This window comes from Pleurodeles waltl, chromosome 1_2, assembly GCF_031143425.1.
Source record: "Pleurodeles waltl isolate 20211129_DDA chromosome 1_2, aPleWal1.hap1.20221129, whole genome shotgun sequence".
NCBI classification, from domain to species: domain Eukaryota; kingdom Metazoa; phylum Chordata; class Amphibia; order Caudata; family Salamandridae; genus Pleurodeles; species Pleurodeles waltl.
This window is the reverse complement of record NC_090437.1, coordinates 1,337,377,700-1,337,396,632: the sequence shown is the minus strand read 5'-3', so window position 1 is coordinate 1,337,396,632 and position 18,933 is coordinate 1,337,377,700. Positions and strand designations below refer to the sequence as shown.

At 47.1% G+C, this 18,933-nt stretch overlaps 1 protein-coding gene across 1 annotated transcript in view; it reads left to right on the top strand.

The window, feature by feature from the left end:
• LOC138257190 (probable E3 ubiquitin-protein ligase HERC1) overlaps positions 1 to 18,933 on the top strand; it is an 805,868-nt gene that overhangs the window by 204,072 nt on the left and 582,863 nt on the right. Inside the window, exons 14-15 of the mRNA XM_069205891.1 lie at positions 13,264 to 13,473; positions 16,505 to 16,778. Coding sequence (XP_069061992.1) covers positions 13,264 to 13,473; positions 16,505 to 16,778 — 484 coding nt within the window. The remainder of the gene's footprint in view (positions 1 to 13,263; positions 13,474 to 16,504; positions 16,779 to 18,933) is intronic.

Genomic DNA, 18,933 nt, shown 5'->3' with positions numbered 1-18,933 from the left:
TTAATGTGATTAGACCTCACCACTAGGAGGTTAAGTATGCTCTCCTAAAATGATTGCCTTGTCCCAGCCCCCGACTCCAACTAAGTAGTTATTCCAAGATGGCTTCCATGTTAGCTGGAATTTCTTCCTTCTACATCATAAGTAATCACCCCACTTTTACTGTTTGCTGACCAGAAGTTGTTAGCAGTACCTGTCTGAGCATCTAATGTGCGTGACTGGATTGATGCATCAAGAACACAGCCTGGGGCTGATCTTCAATAGTGATCTCTCATTCTCCATGCAGATAAATACAGTGAAAAATGCATGCTTGCTCCTTTGCCATCTTAAAGGCATTTTGTCTACCACGATGTGTGTCATTGTTTTTTGTGGGCATCAATGCCAGGATTTTAATGGCAGTGATGCATCTTAAATAAGGCGAGCAGTGTAACGCCCTTCCTCCAGCAGCCCCTTCTTCATTGGGCCATCTGAGGAAGCTCTCCTTTGATAGAGCCAACAGGGGCTCTGTTGACGAGAACTGTATGGTCCTCCCACTGCGCCGGAGAATATGGCAGACAAAGTACTCCATTCATGATAGAGGATTCTGTTCACCAAACTTTAAATTAGGCCCTAAGGCTAACTTACTGACAGAAATTTGCAACCTGGGCCTTCGTCTTTTGAGTCTCTGTTACTATTCAATGAGACCAACATGCATTTCTGTGGCATGGTCCGAACCTTTTCTGCTCCTCTGTGGAGCTGCCTGCTTGCACAACACCCTAGACCTGCTCCGGTGGACCCAGCATTCTGGACTCATATGACTCTGGAAAGTCTTGAAGCACAGGATTCCACTAGCGAGGGTAATCAGAAATCTGTTTTGCGAATAGGATTTTGTCTGCCCTCTTGAAGAGTTCAAGAATTCCGAACACTGTTGGTAAACTATGGCCATCATGAAGACAAATATGTTCTTTGGACCTGGACCCCACAGATTGTGTTGCATGCATCATAGGCACCTGCATGGTTATTTGTGGCCATGCCTGGGTGGGCGCACTGACTTTTGCAGTGATGTTCAAGACTCTAATATATGCAATTTGAGGGAGCCAAGCTCTTTAGTGAAAAGGCAGAGCACTTTTAAGACGAAACAGCTATGGCGTGCTCTCTAGAGATGCTTTACCCAACTCGTGAGTTTCACCAGCAGTACCAACAGTTCAGGGGCTATTTGAGGAGTCTTGTCCAAAGAAGTCTATTCTGTTCTTCCCAGAGGTGTGATTGAGGTGGTACCCGAGGCAAAGAGGAGCACATGATAGACCTCTGATATTTCCTGGTTCTCAAGAAGGACGAGTGCATGAGGCTGATCTTGGATTTAAGAATTCGAAGCCCCTTCCTGGGAGGAAGAAATTCAGCATGCTAATGCTGTCTTAGGTTATGTTGGCCTTAGATCACAGAGGTGGGATGCTGGCCTTGGACTTGTGGGGCACATACCTTTACATGCCAATCCTTCTGTGCCACAGGAGTTACCTCTCGGTCTCAGTCTGGGCGCAGCATTATCAATTCACTGTCCTGCTCTTTGGTCTGGCACTCACAAAAGTGATGTCAGCGGTCATGGTCCACCTTCACAGGTCCAGGATACCTGTGTTCCTGAAACTCAACAACTGTCTCCTGAAGGGAGCTTCACCTCAGCTGCCCCAACCCAGCTGCAGGCAATGGTATTGTTTCTTTTTTTATACCTGACGTTCTCCATCATTGAATCAAAATTCAATCTTCAGGCAGTGCAGTAGATTCCCTTCAATGGGGTCATTGTAGACACAGTGACTTAGAAGGCCTTTCCGCTCCCTCCACAAGTCCAGGACATTTAGGTTATGATCCTGATGTTTTCAGCACCAACATTTGTTCTGACCGGTCTGATTCAGAGGCTTCTCAGTCTTCTGGCCATATGCAGTATGCTAGGGTTGCATGCTTCTTGGCATGTGTGGGTTATGCAGTGCAATCTCCAGGTGCAATGGACCCACCACTTGTGTTGCCTGTTGGGCAACATCCTCAACTCAGACGAGATGACCCACTGGTGGCTACTTTATTGGTGGGTGATAGATATCAATTTGACATATGACAGCCCATTCTCCTTAACTAATCCAGAGCTCACAGTTGTGACAGATGTGCCATCCCTGGGCTGGGGGGCCATCTGGATTAAATTGACTGTAGTCCTCAATGGAGCAGTGGCATCATTTCTATCTTCTGGAACAGAGTGCCATTTGGCTGTCTTTCCAGGCCTCTCTGACTTCCATCAAGGGCAGGTGTGTCCAGGTGCTGAACAGACAACATGACCACCATGTGGCACTGCAACAAGCAAAGTGGTGTGGGTCTCTGTCCTCTGTCTGGTGGCTCTGCAACTGTGGTGGTGGATGGTTCACTATGTAATATATCTGACGATCAGTCACCTAACTGACCCTCTCAATACAAGGCCATATGAACTCAGCAGGCATCATCTTGCCACCCACTAGTAGTGTGTGCATGCAGAGTTGCCCGTGGCGTCTTTGCCCAGTGGGTAGTTTCCATGGTAGATCGGCTTTGCTCCACCACACAATATGGCTGTTCTTCTGCACCTTGCAGTTTCCTCCTTGAGGTTCCCTCTGAGCTGTGTTCCGCCTTTGGTGGAAATCAGGCCTTTTTTATGCCTATTTACCACTGCGGCTCATCCCTTAGCGTTGAGAGGAAGGTCAGAAGCTCATCCTGATAGCCCTGGATTGGCCCAGAGTGTTTGGTAACTATGATGTGCTGAATCTAAGTATATGCCCTCCACTCTGAATGCATCTTTAAGAGGACCTACTGTCCCAACAGTACAGAGGGCACTGCACCTGAATCTTGCAAATCGACACCTCCATGCATGGAGATCGAGAAGAGTTGAGCGGTTTTGATATAGTGGAGGACGTGACCACCTGTCCTTCAAGTCCATCCATGCTGGCCATTGGGTGAAACTCAGGACCTGGTGTGTAGTGGCGGATCTGATCCTGATTGCTTACCACCTGTCTTTCAAATCTGTCTATGATGGCCAGTAGATGAAACTCAGAACCTGGTCTGACAGCCAATGGATTGACCCTCAAACGAAACTGTCTGGCATCCTTTTGCATGTTTTATTTCAGGCCTGCACGACCTTGGTGTGGGCACCATTAAAGGTCACCTCTCTGCCCTTCCGGCCTTTTTTACCTTTGACTGATCATGCCTCCTTCTTCAAATCATCTGTTGTGATGCACTGTTGAAAGGGCTTGTGTATATGTTTCCACCTGCACCTTTTATTAGAGGGACCTTAATTTTGTTCTTACGTTTTTGATGTGTATTCCATTTGAGCCCATGATTAGTTGTTCCCTGAGGTTCCTTGTTGCAGTTACTTCCGTGCACTATCGGTGAACTGCACACACTTTCTGTGCAATTGAATACCACCTACTTTCCTGACAATTAGCGCTTGGGCATCCTTTCTTCCACAGGCGGTGTCACTGTTCCATGTCGGGCACTGTATCATGCTTCTTTTGAGCTTCTCTCTCCACCAAATGCCTGTAAGGAATGGAAGTGGCTGCACTGGTTGGATATGTGGCCACCTAGTTTCCACATTTATAGCACTAATGAGCAGGCTGTGCTTTGGCCAGGACAGAGCCTCCTGAGGGCATCTGGGTGCGTTCCACCGATGCAAATGCTTCCTCTACTGCCTTGACTAGGGGTGTTCCAGTGTTGAACATCTTCCAGTCTTCTTCTGTGGGGTGTCCGTCCACATCTTCACCACGCACCACTACACTGATTCACAGTCTGCTGGGACGACCATTTTATCTGTTTTGTCCTGCTGGACTTTCGGGTATAAAGTTCATGACTCAGACCCACCACCTTTTTCTAGTTACTACTTAGGTAGCGAAGCAAACAATGTGGAACGTGGAATCAGACATATCCACCAGTAGAATAAGGTATTTGCCTTTGGTAAAGCTCTTTCTGGTGGATACTCTCTCTGACTGCAGAATCCTCACTGCCCTCCTGTCTCCTCTAAGGATTAGCCCTTCGGTGCTTAATATGGTCCCCAGGTAGGTGTTGCATCTCTGTTTATTTCATTAGTTGTCAGTCGCTTTGCAGATGAGGGATGCAGAATGTTTGAACGAGAAATATGACATGAGAGTGCAGAGGTTGTGCTTATAACTGCTCCGTGTTCTCACATTGAGGATGTGGAAAGTCAACGCAGAGGCTCACAACATCACCTATGGGCATGTGGGAGCTGTTGCAGAAACTTCCAGATCCAGTCCTGGTGCCTGGCAGGGTTCAAAAGGTGAAGAATCTGCAGTTAGAGTATCTCCAAGAAAGAGCATCATTGAAAGTGAGTAACTTGCCCATTTGAGAGCTGTCACAATAGAGTACTGTTCCCTCACATAGTTGAGGTGCAAGGGATGTGAAGTTGTGAAGATCTTTGGAGAGTAAGTTCATCAATACAGTTATGACATACATGGTGCTGCCAACTGGTTAGAAAAATGTCCTGGTCAATGCCTGGTTAATGTCTATGAAGATGGATGCTGCTAGCAGAAAAAGGGGACTTCCTGGAAATGAAGGGGCTTACCCTCCCAACAGATGGACTCAGTGAGGCAATATAAAGAAGATGTGACTGAAGCACAAGACAAGTCTGAGATCAACTTTCACTTTTATCCCCCAAAGCATTGCTCACTTGAGAAAGGACACAGCCTTCATGACAGAATAAGGAAGATAGAGAGGGAAACATGGTGTCACAAGCAAAGGACCACTTTTTATTGCCTCAGATAACCCAAAACAGCCACCTGCATAGTAACCAAAAGAGGCGCGGACAAACCTCCATGGGAAGGACAAGCGACATAGAAGTTCTGTGATTGAGGTAGTTGTTCATACTCTATGACAGTGTCCTCAGAGCTGGTGAGACCAGAGTTGACAGACAGAGATAAGACAAGTGCAAGCTCACTGTTGTAGGAAAGTACCATCGTGCCTGGCATGTTACCCCATTTTTACATGTATGTCAGTTTGTTTTTGCCTGTCTCATGGGGATCCTGCTAGCCAGGGCCCCAGTGCTCATACTTTGTGGCCTGAATGTGTACCCCTGTGTAGTGACTAACTGTGTCACTGAGGCTCTGCTAATCAGAACCTCAGTGCTTATGCTCTCTCTGCCTTTAAAATGGTCACTGTAGGCTAGTGACCACTTTTACCAATTTCAATCGACAAACTGGAACACACTTATAATTTCCTAGTATCTGGTACCTAGGTACCCAGGGTATTGGGGTTCCAGGAGATCCCTATGGGCTGCAGCATTTCTTTTGCCACCCATAGGGAGCTCAGACAAATCTTTATACAGGCCTGCCACTGCAGCCTGAGTGAAATAACGCACATGTTATTTCACAGCCATTACACGGCACTTAAGTAACTTATAGGTCACCTATATGTCTAACCCTCACTTAGTGAAGGTTAGATGCAAAGTTACTAAGTGTGAGGGCACCCTGGCACTAGCCAAAGTGCCCCCACATAGTTCAGGGCAATTTCCCCGGACTTTGTGAGTGCGGGGACACCATTACATGCGTGCACTACATATAGGTCAATACCTATATGTAGCTTTACAATGGTAACTCTGAATATGGCCATGTAACATGTATAAGATCATGGAATTGTCCCCCATCCCAACTCTGGTATTGGGGTGCCAATCCCATGCATCCCCGGGGCTCCAGTATGGAACCCGGGTACTGCCAAACCAGCTCTCTGGGGTTTTCTCTGCAGCTACAGCTGCTGCCAACCCACAGACAGGGTTCTGCCCTCCTGGGGTCTGGGAAGCCCAGTCCCAGGAAGGCAGAACAAAGAATTTACTCTGAGAGAGGGTGTTACACCCTCTCCCTTTGGAAATAGGTGTTAAGGGCTGGGGAGGCGTAGCCTCCCACAGCCTCTGGAAATGCTTTGAAGGGCACAGATGGTGCCCTCCTTGCATAAGCCAGTTTACACCAGTTCAGGGATCCCCCAGCTCCTGCTCTGGTGCGAAACTGGACAAAGGAAAGGGGAGTGACCACTCCCCTGTCCATCACCACCCCAGGGGTGGTGCCCAGAGCTCCTCCAGTGTGTCCCAGGCCTCTGCCACTTGGATCCAGAGGTTTGAGGGCACAGTGGAGGCCTCTGAGTGGCCAGTACCAGCAGGTGACGTCAGAGACCCCTCCTGATAGGTGCTTACCTCCCTAGGAGGCCAATCCTTCTCTTAGAGCTATTTGGGGTCTCTCCTGTGGGCTATTCCTCAGATAACGACTTGCAAGAATTCACCAGAGATCCTCTGCATCTCCCTCTTTGACTTCTGCCAAGGATCGACCGCTGACTGCTCCAGGACGCCTGCAAAACTGCAACAAAGTAGCAAGAAGACTACCAGCGACATTGTAGCACCGAATCCTGCCGGCTTTCTCGACTGTTTCCTGGTGGTGCATGCTCTGGGGGCTGCCTGCCTTCATCCAGCACTAGAAGCCACAAAGAAATCTCCTGTGGGTTGACGGAGTCGTCCCCCTGCTACCGCAGGCACCAAACTTCTGCTTCACCGGTCCTCTGGGTCCCCTCTCATCGTGACGAGTGTGGTCCCTGGAACACAGGTGGTGGATCCAAGTGACCCCGACAGTCCAGTGGTCCATCTGCCCAAATTTGGAGGAGGTAAGTCCTTGCCTTCCCTCTCCAGCACAGTAATCCTGTGTACTGCGTGAACTGCAGCTGCTAGGGCCTCTTTGCACTTTTGCAAGAAATCCTTCGTGCACAGCCTAGCCCAGGTCCCCAGCACTCCGTCCTGCATTGCTCAACTTGCTGAGTTGACCACCAGCCTTGTGGGACTCTTTTTTGTAGTGTTGAGACGACCGCCATGCTCAGTTTTCTAGAACCCGTGTTCAAGTACTTCTGCGGGTGCTGCCTTCTTGTGCATGGGCTCTCTTTGTTGCTGAGGGCCCCCTCTGTCTCCTCTTCCAATTGGCGACCTCCTGGTCCTTCCTGGGCCCGGGCAGCACCCTTTTTCTTCAATCGCAACCTTTGCAGCTATCCCTAATCTACTAATAAGGGATAACTGGACCTGGCACAAGGTGTAAGTACCATCAGGTACCCACTATAGGCCAGGCCAGCCTCCTACAACTGTCAACAGCTCCCCTTTGCCCAGCTGCTGAGGGGCTATAGTCAGAGCATGCTCTCTGCTTCGCACCTTCTTTCTGGACCTGCTGTCCCACGTGGCTGGAGAGGAGCGATACTTTTCTGCAACTACTGGAACTGTTTCTCTTGAAGGCGGTTTACTCTATGCCCTCATGCAACAGTACTCTACCTTATCTCAGGCTCCACCTGGTCTCTGCTGCTCCTGATGTCGACTTCCAATTTTGTGGTTCCAGAACCTCAGGGGCATATTTAAAACAAAGTGGCGCATGGCAGCGCAGCATGTGACCTAGCTGCGCTGCCCCACAGGGATAGGGCAGAAATGCTCCGTATTCAACATACGCTGGCACCCTTTTAACATGCAGTACATCTCTCCAGATCTTTCTATAGCCAAGGGAGGTTGGCTGGATGTCTTCAGTTGGACAGATCTAGATTGAACTTTTTGTTTATGAAGATAAGAGTAATTTGTCCAGTGTTTAAAGAATCTGTAAAAAAAAGGAATTGGGTGATGAATGAGTTATTCAGATTTTTCAATGTGAATTTGAAGATGTGAACCTATTCTCTGATCACATCTGCATGCTAATGGTCTCGATTATCATTCATTGATCTGTGCTGGTTAATAATTAAGCCAGAATATTGTAGATATGGGAAGACAATAGCTCCAGGTGTTTGTAGATTTTGGTGGAAAATATCCTTCCATGACAGCTCTGGAGTTGTGTTTGAAACAACCTATCTTGTTGGTAACGGTGAGGGATAGGAGTGGATAAACTGTACTAGAAGAGGGACAGAAAAGTTTAAGCGATATTGATTAGTTATAGATAAAGTTAGTTTTAGCCAATAGTATGGTCTGTTTATAATCTATTCCTCTCATTATCTATGGTATGCAGTATAGAAGAATTTGATATTTACTTTCCATTAACACATCTCTGATTTGTCTTCTTGATTTGCACAGGAGTTTAAAAAACATAGTGGGCTTGGCTTCTTAAGATTTCTGTTTTAGCTGCAAAGTCACAAATGAGTAGACCACTGAATGATTAACATGAATGCAGTTCTATTTCATGAGGTCATCATACCACTAGTTACCCAACAAGTCCAGTTGCTTTATTTTAAATGTGGATCCCGCGTTGAAGGGGACTTAAGGTCTGGCTCTTCAACTGATACCCCGAGCAGCGGGAATTTAGCACCTGGAAACCCTCACGGGTGATTAGCGAGCTCTATAAATCCTGTTTGATTGATTGAGATTACGATAGGTGATAATTTTATTCCTGGGTGAATCCACTTTTCATGACCAGAGTATTGTTGGTCAAGGTTGATCTGGAAAACAAGAATGTAAATGAAATAGGGCAGGCATCTGAACAGTCAACTGAAATGGGGTAATGTAGCAAACATGAGATTGAGAATGTTGCCTCTGTAATGTGTAGTTTAGAAGGAATGTTTGAATGAGTTGTAGAATGCTGGTAGTTTATCTAGAACAGCATAAGATATGAACTTGCCAGTGCGTCTGTCAAGAACATAGTACCCTAGAAAGATATTGTGACAGATAGTATTTGATTTCCAAGTACAGTTTGCTGGAACTGGTTCTGAATTTAGGGGCTGAGAGCTGGCATGTAAGTAGATAGTGGCGAATGGGGTTACTCTGTGTTCTCTGTGGTTGCTTGCTCTGAACTAGTCTGAGTTGTTATTTCATCAGTACCTCCTTTTTTGTTGCTTACTTGCCTGCTCTCTGTGTGTTTTGCATCTGATCTCAAATGTTTTCCTTTAAATACTAGAATTTCCAGCCTTCTCTACTGGACTTGCTGAGCCTGAGCAATCTTCTAGGAGCAGCAGGCCATATCTGGGAGGGCAAAGGTGAATTGTTGTGCACCAGTATAGGAACCCAGTGTTTGACAATATGGAAGCAAGCAACTCCAGGCATTCTTCAGCTCATTGGTTGTGGTATTGTACAGCAAAACCATTCCACTTGGGGTGTCAAAACAAGAAAAACATAGAAGTAATGGGATGAATGCTTGAATTAATCTTTGCGACTGGAAATTATTCTGTGATGCGTTCCAGTTGATTGAGATTTTCTGCTCCCTGTGCCACTAGAGACTGGCACAAACTATAAGCAAATCAACCTTGGTCCCACTTCAAGATGATGCCCAGGTCTGAAATCTTTCACTCACTGTAATGTCCTGTGTGGCAGAGGTGTACTCAGATTTAGATCCTGAGCTTACTATGACGTTGGCCTGAAGCATCACCTTCCTAATGAAGCTCAGCAAGGCTGAAACATGCCTGTCATTGCTTGTGTTCATGTGCAAAGGGGACCAAGGCCTGCAGTTGCGAGCTTGACTTGCAGGTCTTGCAGTTCAGGCTTGACTGTTCCTGTGGCCAAGGCTAATTTGCATATGACTGAGTCCCACCAGCAGTCAAATTACGGATTTTAGGTCAGCCCAAGGAATTACAAGTGGCTGAGAATAATTCATGTTTGCTATCACTTCATTGTTGTACTGGTTGTTTTTTTACATGAGTCAGATGTCAGGCCAAGATGTTTGATGAAGACTTCACCAGTTGAGGAGCTTTCATTAATATGGCTGATGATGTCCTATGTGGTGGTTGTGATGCAGGGAATGATATGAATTAAAATTGGAGACCCATTTCTATGTTTTTCTCTGCATAAATAGTCTAGGTGTTTTCATTGGGAAAATGTCTGATATTTTGGTGATTTTATTGATGAGGAAGATTAATAGTTTGTTGCAAAGTGGTGTAATTCAGTCTAAATTGATTTAAGTCATATTTAGCTTCCCAGGGAAGAACGTATTGGTGGTGAGACAGCCTTTTGTAGTAGCAAAGAGGACATACTGATTTGTTATTTGTAAGCAGTTCTGTTTTGCGGAAGGTTGAATGATGTTGACATCCTCAGGACCAATTCACCGTTGTCTGAGTTCTATTTGAGGACTATGGGGAAATCATTTATCCAACTAATGTTTCTCATTGCCTGATGTGTTGTGAAGATGGAAACTAGGGTCCTGATGTGCAATGTTCTTTTGTGAACTCAAACACTGCGTTTTGCAAAATCAGAAGCTTTGTGACAGCAAAAGGGTATTTTACACTATACGTAATCTCTTAGGAGTCATACTTTTGCGACCATTTCTGGACCACAAATAGGGAGTGTGAAATCAATATCCCCCTCCTATATACAAGTCATAAAGGTATGTATCAGTGGTTTGTGAAAGCAATTTGCTTCCTCTTTGAAAAGCCTGGCAAGTCACCACCGGGGTGGGGGAATGTAGTCATGCACAGGACCACTACACACCCCCCACTTGTGTTCCCAGATGGCAGCACATATTCCTTTGACAAAGCTATTCTTTTTGGTGTGGTCTCTCCCCAAACCTGTTGCCTTCTCCTCTCCTTTTTTCTCAATTTTCTTTTTGTTGGCATGAGAACTCTGTGCGCTTTACCACTGCTAACCAGCGCTAAAGTGGTTTGCTGTCTCCTTTCAACATGGTAAAACTGGCTTACACACAATTGGCACATTTAATTTACTTATAGGTCTCTAGTAAAGTTGTACTACATATACCCTGAGTCTGTAAATCAAATGCTACTAGTCGGCTTGCAGCATTTATTGTGTCACCTGCTTAACTAATCCTTTAAAACATGTCTCAGGCCTGCCATTGTAGCCTGGGTGCAGTTTTAAAACTCCCAATTCAACCTGGCAAACTAAACCTTTTGCAAGGCCTGAACCTCCATTTCAACACATATAGGTCACCCAGAAGGTAGGCTTTAACAGCCCATAGGGCACAGTGCATTGTATTATAAAAGGTGGACATGTTTAAGTTTTATATGACCCAGAAGTGACAAACTCCCAACCTCGTTTTTCACTACTGTGAGGCCTACCTCTCCCATAGGATGACATAAGTAATTATTAAGTGCTAACTTTTGATTGAGAATAGGTAGAAATTGCACGTTTGGTCTCAAATGAATTATAATGGTAAATCCTCCTTACTAGTAAAGTCATATTTTCAAGTAACAGTTCTGAAAATGGGACTTTTAGAAAGTTGGCATTTTCTTGCCCTGACCATTTGGTGGCTGTAGCCTCTGTCCTGTGGCAGGTTGGCTATTTCATAATCCTCCCAGACAATGGGACAAAGGGGAAATAGGTGTTGGCGCGATGGGCCGTCCTCCCAGAATAGATGGAGCGGGGTTGGTCCCTGCTGCACTTACATTTCAAAGGTCTGCGTCCAGCACAATCACAAAAGACCTTGACCACTTGGATCCTGGGCAGGGGAAGGAAGGACATTTCTAGAACCAGAAGGGAAGATTATCTAGGAGTTTCTCCCATTTCAAAGGGTGGCACCAGGTATAAATACTGGACACTCAGACAAAGTTTCAGTACATTCCTAGATCTATAGAAAACTCCAGAAGGACGGCTTTGTTCCCCAGATGATTGTCCTGCTGCTAGAGGCTTGCCTGGGCCCACAGAGGACTGTCTGCTGCTACCATATGACTGCCCCTGCCCTGCTGCTAGTGGCCTGCCTGGATCCCCAGAGGACTGTCTTGCTGCCTTGCTGAGGGAGAACTGGACCATCTCATTGTTCCCCAGAAGACCTGAGCATCTCCAGGTATAAGATTGGCTGACCTCTTGTTCTGAACTTCAGGGACATAACAAGTTCTAGAGGCCTCCCTGCAACTGGCCAGGTGACCTACTGCAACTGGACCTGCCTGAGCCCTGCTGACCTCTGGTAGAGTGGGTTCCTGATCCCCAAGTGGTGCCTCCCCTGTCCTGGACCCTTAGCTGGTATCAGAGTGCACTCCTCCAGACAAAGAGGAGAAATCTTGAAGGTTTGGGCTCTTTGTTACCGCGAATGGGCCCATTCGAGCCAAGACTCTGCTGCCTGTGATGACTGCCAATGAGACGCTCCAGTGATGCCGACTTGTCGCACTACAGTGACCTCCAGTGACAAACTACAACACCAGAACTGCACTTTGTTCTATACCAATGACAGCCTGCGGTGACCACCAATATGAAGCCCCAGCAACGACTGTCCACAGTGCTCAACCAGAGTTCACATACTACAGCGATGACCATCCGCAACACCAGGCCTGCCCTTTGCGCTACAGCGGCGACCATCCGCAACAATCTTCTTGCTCCTCTCAGCTTCCTTCACCGCAAACTGGACACTTTGCCCTGAACTTTGAGAATGTAACTTTTTCACAGAACTAACCTGGTCCAAGTATCTGGCCCGCATTCCTTTGCGGTCGGCCGGAACTTGTTACTTCCCACAGTCTAGCATGACCAGATGACCCCGATTAGTGATTTGTGCTTGTAGGTGTAATATCTACCTAAATTCCATATGTCCGGTTCTACTGGTTGTTTTTTTGTTGTGCTGGTATGAATGTATTTATTACGTTTTACTCTTTTTCTAAATCAGTGTAGAATTTTTCATTTAGTTTATGTTTGAAGTGTTGCATATATACTTTACACATTGCCTCTAAAGTAAGCCTGACTACTTTTGTGTCTAGCTACAAGAGGGTTAAACATAGATTAATTTAGTGTATTTTTGTGCTTCACCCTGTCAAGGATTGTGGATGTTGCTTGAGAAGGGTTCTCCCCTCAGCCAATACCCCAATTTCTCACAAAAGCTGCTAAAAAATGTTTCCCTTTTCGAGATGCAAGTGCAAGGGCAGAGGGCTTCTGTCTCTTGCAGACTTTCACCTCTGCATCACAACCGATCACAGACCTCAAATTGCGACCTGCCTTAGTAATATACATTAGGAACATCATTTTGCAACCCTATGGAAATGGATAATTAATAATGCAACCTATTAGCAAAAATTGCATCCTAATTTTCAAACCATGGGCATCAGTTTGCAAATGAAGATTGTACATGATGCTGCACCTCTGGAGTTGGACAAAGACTTTCTTTGAGAGACTGTATATGGTCACAAGAAATTCTGTATGGCACCATTGATGTTCTAATCTGGTGAGTGGGGCATCTGGGCATGACTTCTGGTTGAGGGCTAGTGGGTGATTGTATGGGGATGAATGGCCATGGCTGTAGAGTGGTGTAATTCTACTGGTCACTATTCCCATTTCAGGTGCATTTGCTCTGATGGTCAGTGTTATTTCCAGACTTCAAGTTCATGCCTTTCAGTTTTATTTCCTCCTACCAGAGAATGCAGTTGGATCTGGTACTCAATAGCTTACAGGATCAGTCACACGTCGCTTCACTGCTGGGGTTTAACCAACCTGAGGACTACATTGAACTGCCCACCACATCTTCTTCCTCCAGCGCCATACCACCAGCGCAAATGAGCAGCAACCCTCTGCATCTGTCAGAAATCCTTCTAAAAACTCTCTTGAGGAACATCTGTGCACATACGGTAAGAGCAGATCAAGTCTTCAATAGTTATTGAGACACTATTCTCTGTAGGGTTGGCAGTATCACTGACACCTAGTTCCAAGTCTGCAGGACACCATGGTTACAGTGATGCACTTTTAAATAACAGTGTAATACATCTCGGAGTTGTAGTCATGGTTTGATTGCATTGAATCAAATGAACTGACACACCTAATAATGATACATAACTGAATAGTAACTGATGATATCGAGAATGGTGGCAACTTTAAATATCTGTTACAACAAAGTACGCCAATTTGAAAGGATAGGAATGTACATATTTACGAGATACAGTGCATTCCTGTCCTTTCAGCCAGCGGACAATTTCGTGCCTAGCTCCAACGCAAGAACCCTTCCACCATGGTGCACAGGTGTCTGCATTGTCGTCAGAATTCTTTTTGAGCAGGAAGGGGCACATTCCTGCACAAAAACAGTCCATGGAGCCTTTTCCCTCTTTCTATATATGCTGCAAAATGCAGCACACATAGAAAGAGGTAAAAACAGGGAGAAATAAAGATATTTCTCCTTGTTACGCCTCCCCTGGGGAGGTGTACGATTTTGACACATTCCCAGGTTTACACGTCCTTGCAAATCTGGGAATGCATCAAAATCCATGGATGTTGTGTGAGACACTCACCACAATGCCCATGGAACGCCCCCTCTCCAGACGCAGTGTAAGGCAAACAATCAATCAATCAAAAGATTTGTAAACAGCGGCGTGTCACCCCAGGGGGTATCCAGGTGCTCAGGGTTGTCACTGTGCATTCGAGCAACTACACAAATAGCCATGTTTTGAGCTTTTTCTTGAAGTCGAGGAGGGTGTGCGAAGTGTGAAAGTGGGGGTTAGGGGACGGTCGTTCCAGGTCGTGGCCTCAAGGTAGGAGAAGGAGCGCCCTCCGATGTGGCTACACGGACTCTTTGTACATGCGTGAGGGCTAGAGTTGTTGAACGGAGCTCCCTCATTGACTGGTGGAAGGAGAGTCTGCGGTTGATTAGCTTAGGTCCGATGTTGTGGAGGGCTTTGTATGCGATGGTGAGAGCCTTGAATTTGCACCTCTTGTGCACAGGCAGTCAGTGAAGACCTGTGAGGTGGGGGGTGATGTGGGTCCTTCTGGGGAGGTCTAGGACGAGTCTTGCTGCTTCGTTCTGGATGGTCTGGAGGTGGTGGAGGAGCTGGGTGGGGAGTCTGACGTAGAGGGCGTTTCCGTAGTCTAGTCTGTTAGTGATGATGGCTTGGATGACTGTCTTTCTGGTTTCGATGGGGATCCATTTGAAGATCATCCATAGCATGCAGAGGTTGTGGAAGCTGGAGGAGGCTACTGCATTAATCTGCTGTTTGAAGGTGAGTTTGCTGTCGATGATGATGCCGAGGTTGCAGGCATGGCCAGTCGGGGTCAGGGGTTGTCCAAGCGTGGAGGACCACCAGGAGTCGTCCCAAGTGGAGGGGTTGCTTCTGAAGATGATCACCTCCATCTTGTCCGTGTTCAGTTTCAAGCATGTGAATAATGGCCTTGCTGAAGTTGTCTCTGGGGGTGGCGTGGTCTTCAGAAAGGGAGAGTATTAGTTGGACGTCGACGTAAGAGATGATGTTGAGTCCCTGGGAACAAACAATCTCTGCCAACGGCATCATGTAGATGTTGGAAAGGTGGGGCTGAGAGAGGATCCCTTAGGGACACCACATATGTTGCTCTTAGGTTCTGAGGTGAAAGGTGGGAGGCAGACCATCTGAATACGGCCTGTGATCAAGGCATGGATCAATTTGGGGATGTTGCTTCAGATCCTGATGTGGTCCCAAGACTGACGATGAGGGTGAAGTGGGAGATGGTGTCGAACACAGCAGAGAGGTCTAGGAGGATCAGGGCTGCTTTCTCTCCATGGTCAAGGTGGGACCTGATGTCACTGTTGCAGTGATAAGGGTGGTCTCAGTGCTGTGGTTGGAGTGGAAACCGCATTGGGAGGAGTCAAGTAGGTTGTGTTTTCCAGGTGTTCGGAGAGCTGGTTATTGATAGCTTTTACCAGGACCTTGGCTGGGAAGGGGAGCAGAGAGATGGGGAGTTAATATTTGAGTTTGCTGGGTTCTGTGGAGAGTTTCTCCAGGAGTGGCTTGACCTCTGCTCATTTCCATGCTTCAGGGATGGTGGCAGTCCTAATGGAGGTGTTGAAGATGGGAAAGAGGATGCTGCTGATTTCCTTCTGGCCCAGGTTGAAGATGTATTGTGGACATGGGTCATTGGGTGAACCGAAGTGGGTTGAACCCGTGAGGGCAGCTGTTTCCTGGATGGATAGTGGCTTTCAGCTGGGGGAGTCCCCAGAAGTGTTCAGTAGGTGTTGATTTTGTTGTGGAAGTAGTCGGCTAGTGAGTCACATAGAGTCTGGGTGGTTTGGATTGTGTTTTCAGTGGTTGCTGGGCAGGAGAAGTCTTTGACGATCTTGAAGTGTTCTTTCGGGCTGTTGGTGCTCTCCTTGATGCCGCTGAGTAGGGCAACCTTTTTTGCTTCTCCGAGGTGGAGATGATATTTATTCAGCACATGTTGGAAGGTGGTGTGGTCTGCGGGGTCCCTGCTACAACACCACCTTCTTTCTAGCCTTTTGCATTCCTCTTGTGTGTATGTAGCTCGGGGGTGAACCACCTTGGGGGCTTGCTGGATCTGCTGGAGGCAGAGCTCCTTTTGAGGGCGACTTTGTTGGTACCGTTGAGGATCCATTCAGAGAGGTTGCCGGCATCTTGTTCGAGGTTGCTGGAGAGGATGGGTTTGCTGGACTGGAGGGTGGTGGTCCACTGGGTCACTGACTTTTCCCCATCTGCAGAGAGGGGAAGGAGAAGGTTAGTGGACGGCTCCAGTTTGCTGGTTATGGCTGAACCTAGTACCAAGTGATATGTAAAACCTATCATTACCATTTTCACATTTTTGCGACTAACAAGAAACAAACCTGTTAGAAGGTATTGAGCTTATCCTATTACTTTTTCCACTAATTAAGGCACCTGTTTTTCCCTTTCTATACCCGGTGGTAAGGACCATGCCTTTGTTGATCTGGAAAAGAACAGTGACAGCCGGCAGTCTCAACCTTCAGGGTCAGCGGGGGGCCCCCCAACACATCTGTACCACCTGCTGTCCTCCTTACACCGCCACCTGCTGGCTCACTGCTGTGTCAGCACCACAGAAGAGGTAAGAGGACTGTGGGATCCAGCAGCTCTTGGGAGGGATGGAAGAAACACACCTGTACCACCTGCTGGCCTCCCCACACTGCCACCTGCTGGCTCACTGCTGTGCCAGCACCACAGAAGAGGTAAGAGGACTATGGGGTCTAGCAACTCTCGGCCGGGGTGGAAGGAACACATCTGTACCACCTGCTCACCTCCCTACACTGCCACCTGCTGGCTCACTGCTGTGTCTGCAGCACAGAGGAGGTAAGAGGACTGTGGGGTCGAGCAACTCTTGGCAGGGGTGGAAGGAACACATCTATACCACCTGCTGACCTCCCTACACTGCCACCTGCTGGCTCACTGCTGTGTCTGCAGCACAGAAGAGGTAAGAGGAGTGTGGGATCCAGCAGCTCTTGGCAGGGATGGAAGAAACACACCTGTACCACCTGCTGGCCTCTCTACACTGCCACCCGCTGGCTCACTGCTGTGTCTGCAACACAGAAGAGGTAAGAGGAGTGTGGGGTCTAGCAACTCTTGGCAGGGGTGGAACCTCCCCACACTGCCACCTGCTGGCTCACTGCTGTGTCTGCAGCACAGAGGAGGTAAGAGGAGTGTGGGATCCAGCAGCTCTTAGCAGGAGTGCAGACATGTATTACTTTGTCCATAGGAGCAGCGCCCTCCTTGTTTTGATTACTATAATGAGTCTGGAGCTTGGGGGCTGGACCTTTATCAGCTCCTAGTCCCTCCTTGTTTGGTTAATTGATGTAATGTTAACACCAGGTATAGGATTGCACAGCCAGTGATAGCACAGCTTCAGGACAGGGCTGCCTTAAGTGATCTCACCTTTTGAATAACATATACGTCATCTATTGTTTAGCGTATTCGTCAGCTTACAAACGGGTTAAGTGTGGTATAAATTGCTATATAAAATTATTTTATTACTGTTGCAAGAATAATTTTGTGTTGTATGTTTCATACACATACAGAGCCAGTAGGTGCTGAATAGTGACTGTGTGAGGCTGTAAACAGTCGCAATTATGTCATATAAGACTCAGGGAGATGGTGATTTGCCCAGGGTCACACAGTTTGATTAAGTAGGGAAACAAACTTGGGGCCTGGGTACATACATCTTGACCAAACATTTGCACTCAACAACACCTGAGAGTGGTTAGTAGCTGTATGTCATCCTGAAACCTGCAGTGTTCAAAATTTAGCCTTGTGTGTCTCAAACAAGCCACGGTGTAAGTACAGCAAGGAGGAACAGAATTCAGTAGTTTAGTGTTTCCCAGGTCTGGCCAAAGCGGCAGGGCGGGGGAAACAAAAAAAATCACAAATTTAAAAATAATGGGAAAAAAACATGACTTACTTGCCGCCTCTGCCATGCTACTCCTCACTCACACCAGGCACAGGCTACCTGCCTGCCCTGCGGCCAATCCTAAAGCGGTTCTCATGATGCTGGCAGCATGAAAGCAGCGTTAAGATTGCCGGGAGCGACCTGGCTTGGCGCTCCAAGGCAGAGTGGGAGCCTCTCTTCCTGTCTCCAACCCGGCAACACAGTGCCGGGTTGGGGAGACTACAGTGCGCATATGCATTTGGACGGCCCAAGACAACCGGCCAAACACACTTGCTCATTGAGGGGAGTGCACACCACTCCCCTCAGTGCTTGTCTTTCCTTTAGCCCCGCCACTTGAAAAATAAAAACGAGAATAAACATTGTTTATTCTCGTTTTTTATTTTTCAGTTTGCAGCTGCTGCTGCTGGCGGGGGCGATGCTCCTCTGCCATAGCGGAGGAGCGGCCACTGGTGTTTCCTCTGACATGGTTTATTTGCTGCAATCAGAATCTGGTCTGGCAAGCGGTTACTGCTGCAGGACTAGAGATAGCATGCTCAGCAGGTGGAAATGCTTCAAACTTGTGAGTCGGGTATAAAAAAATGTTTTAGGTGTCGTAGTTTGACTCTAGATCTAGGCAAGACTGCTGGTTTAAGGATGGCAGTACTTATGTTTGTAGGTGACTATGCCTATCCTACAACAAGTTGCAACTGTCGTTCCAACCCTCCCGGCTCACAAGCAGCACCTCACCAAAAACCCAAACAGTAAAAGGTGATTTGTGGCAGCCTTTACGCATGGACTCAAGAGTGTGACATCTCAAGGAGTCTTGTGGTTAAACGGAGATTACCCCTTTCTCACATCAACAACATGTCTCAATCAAACACAGGCAATGAAAGAGATGCAGTAAAGTTTCAATAGGTTTTACTAACAAGACTTCAATCTACGAAAAGTTGCATGGGCTGCTCACC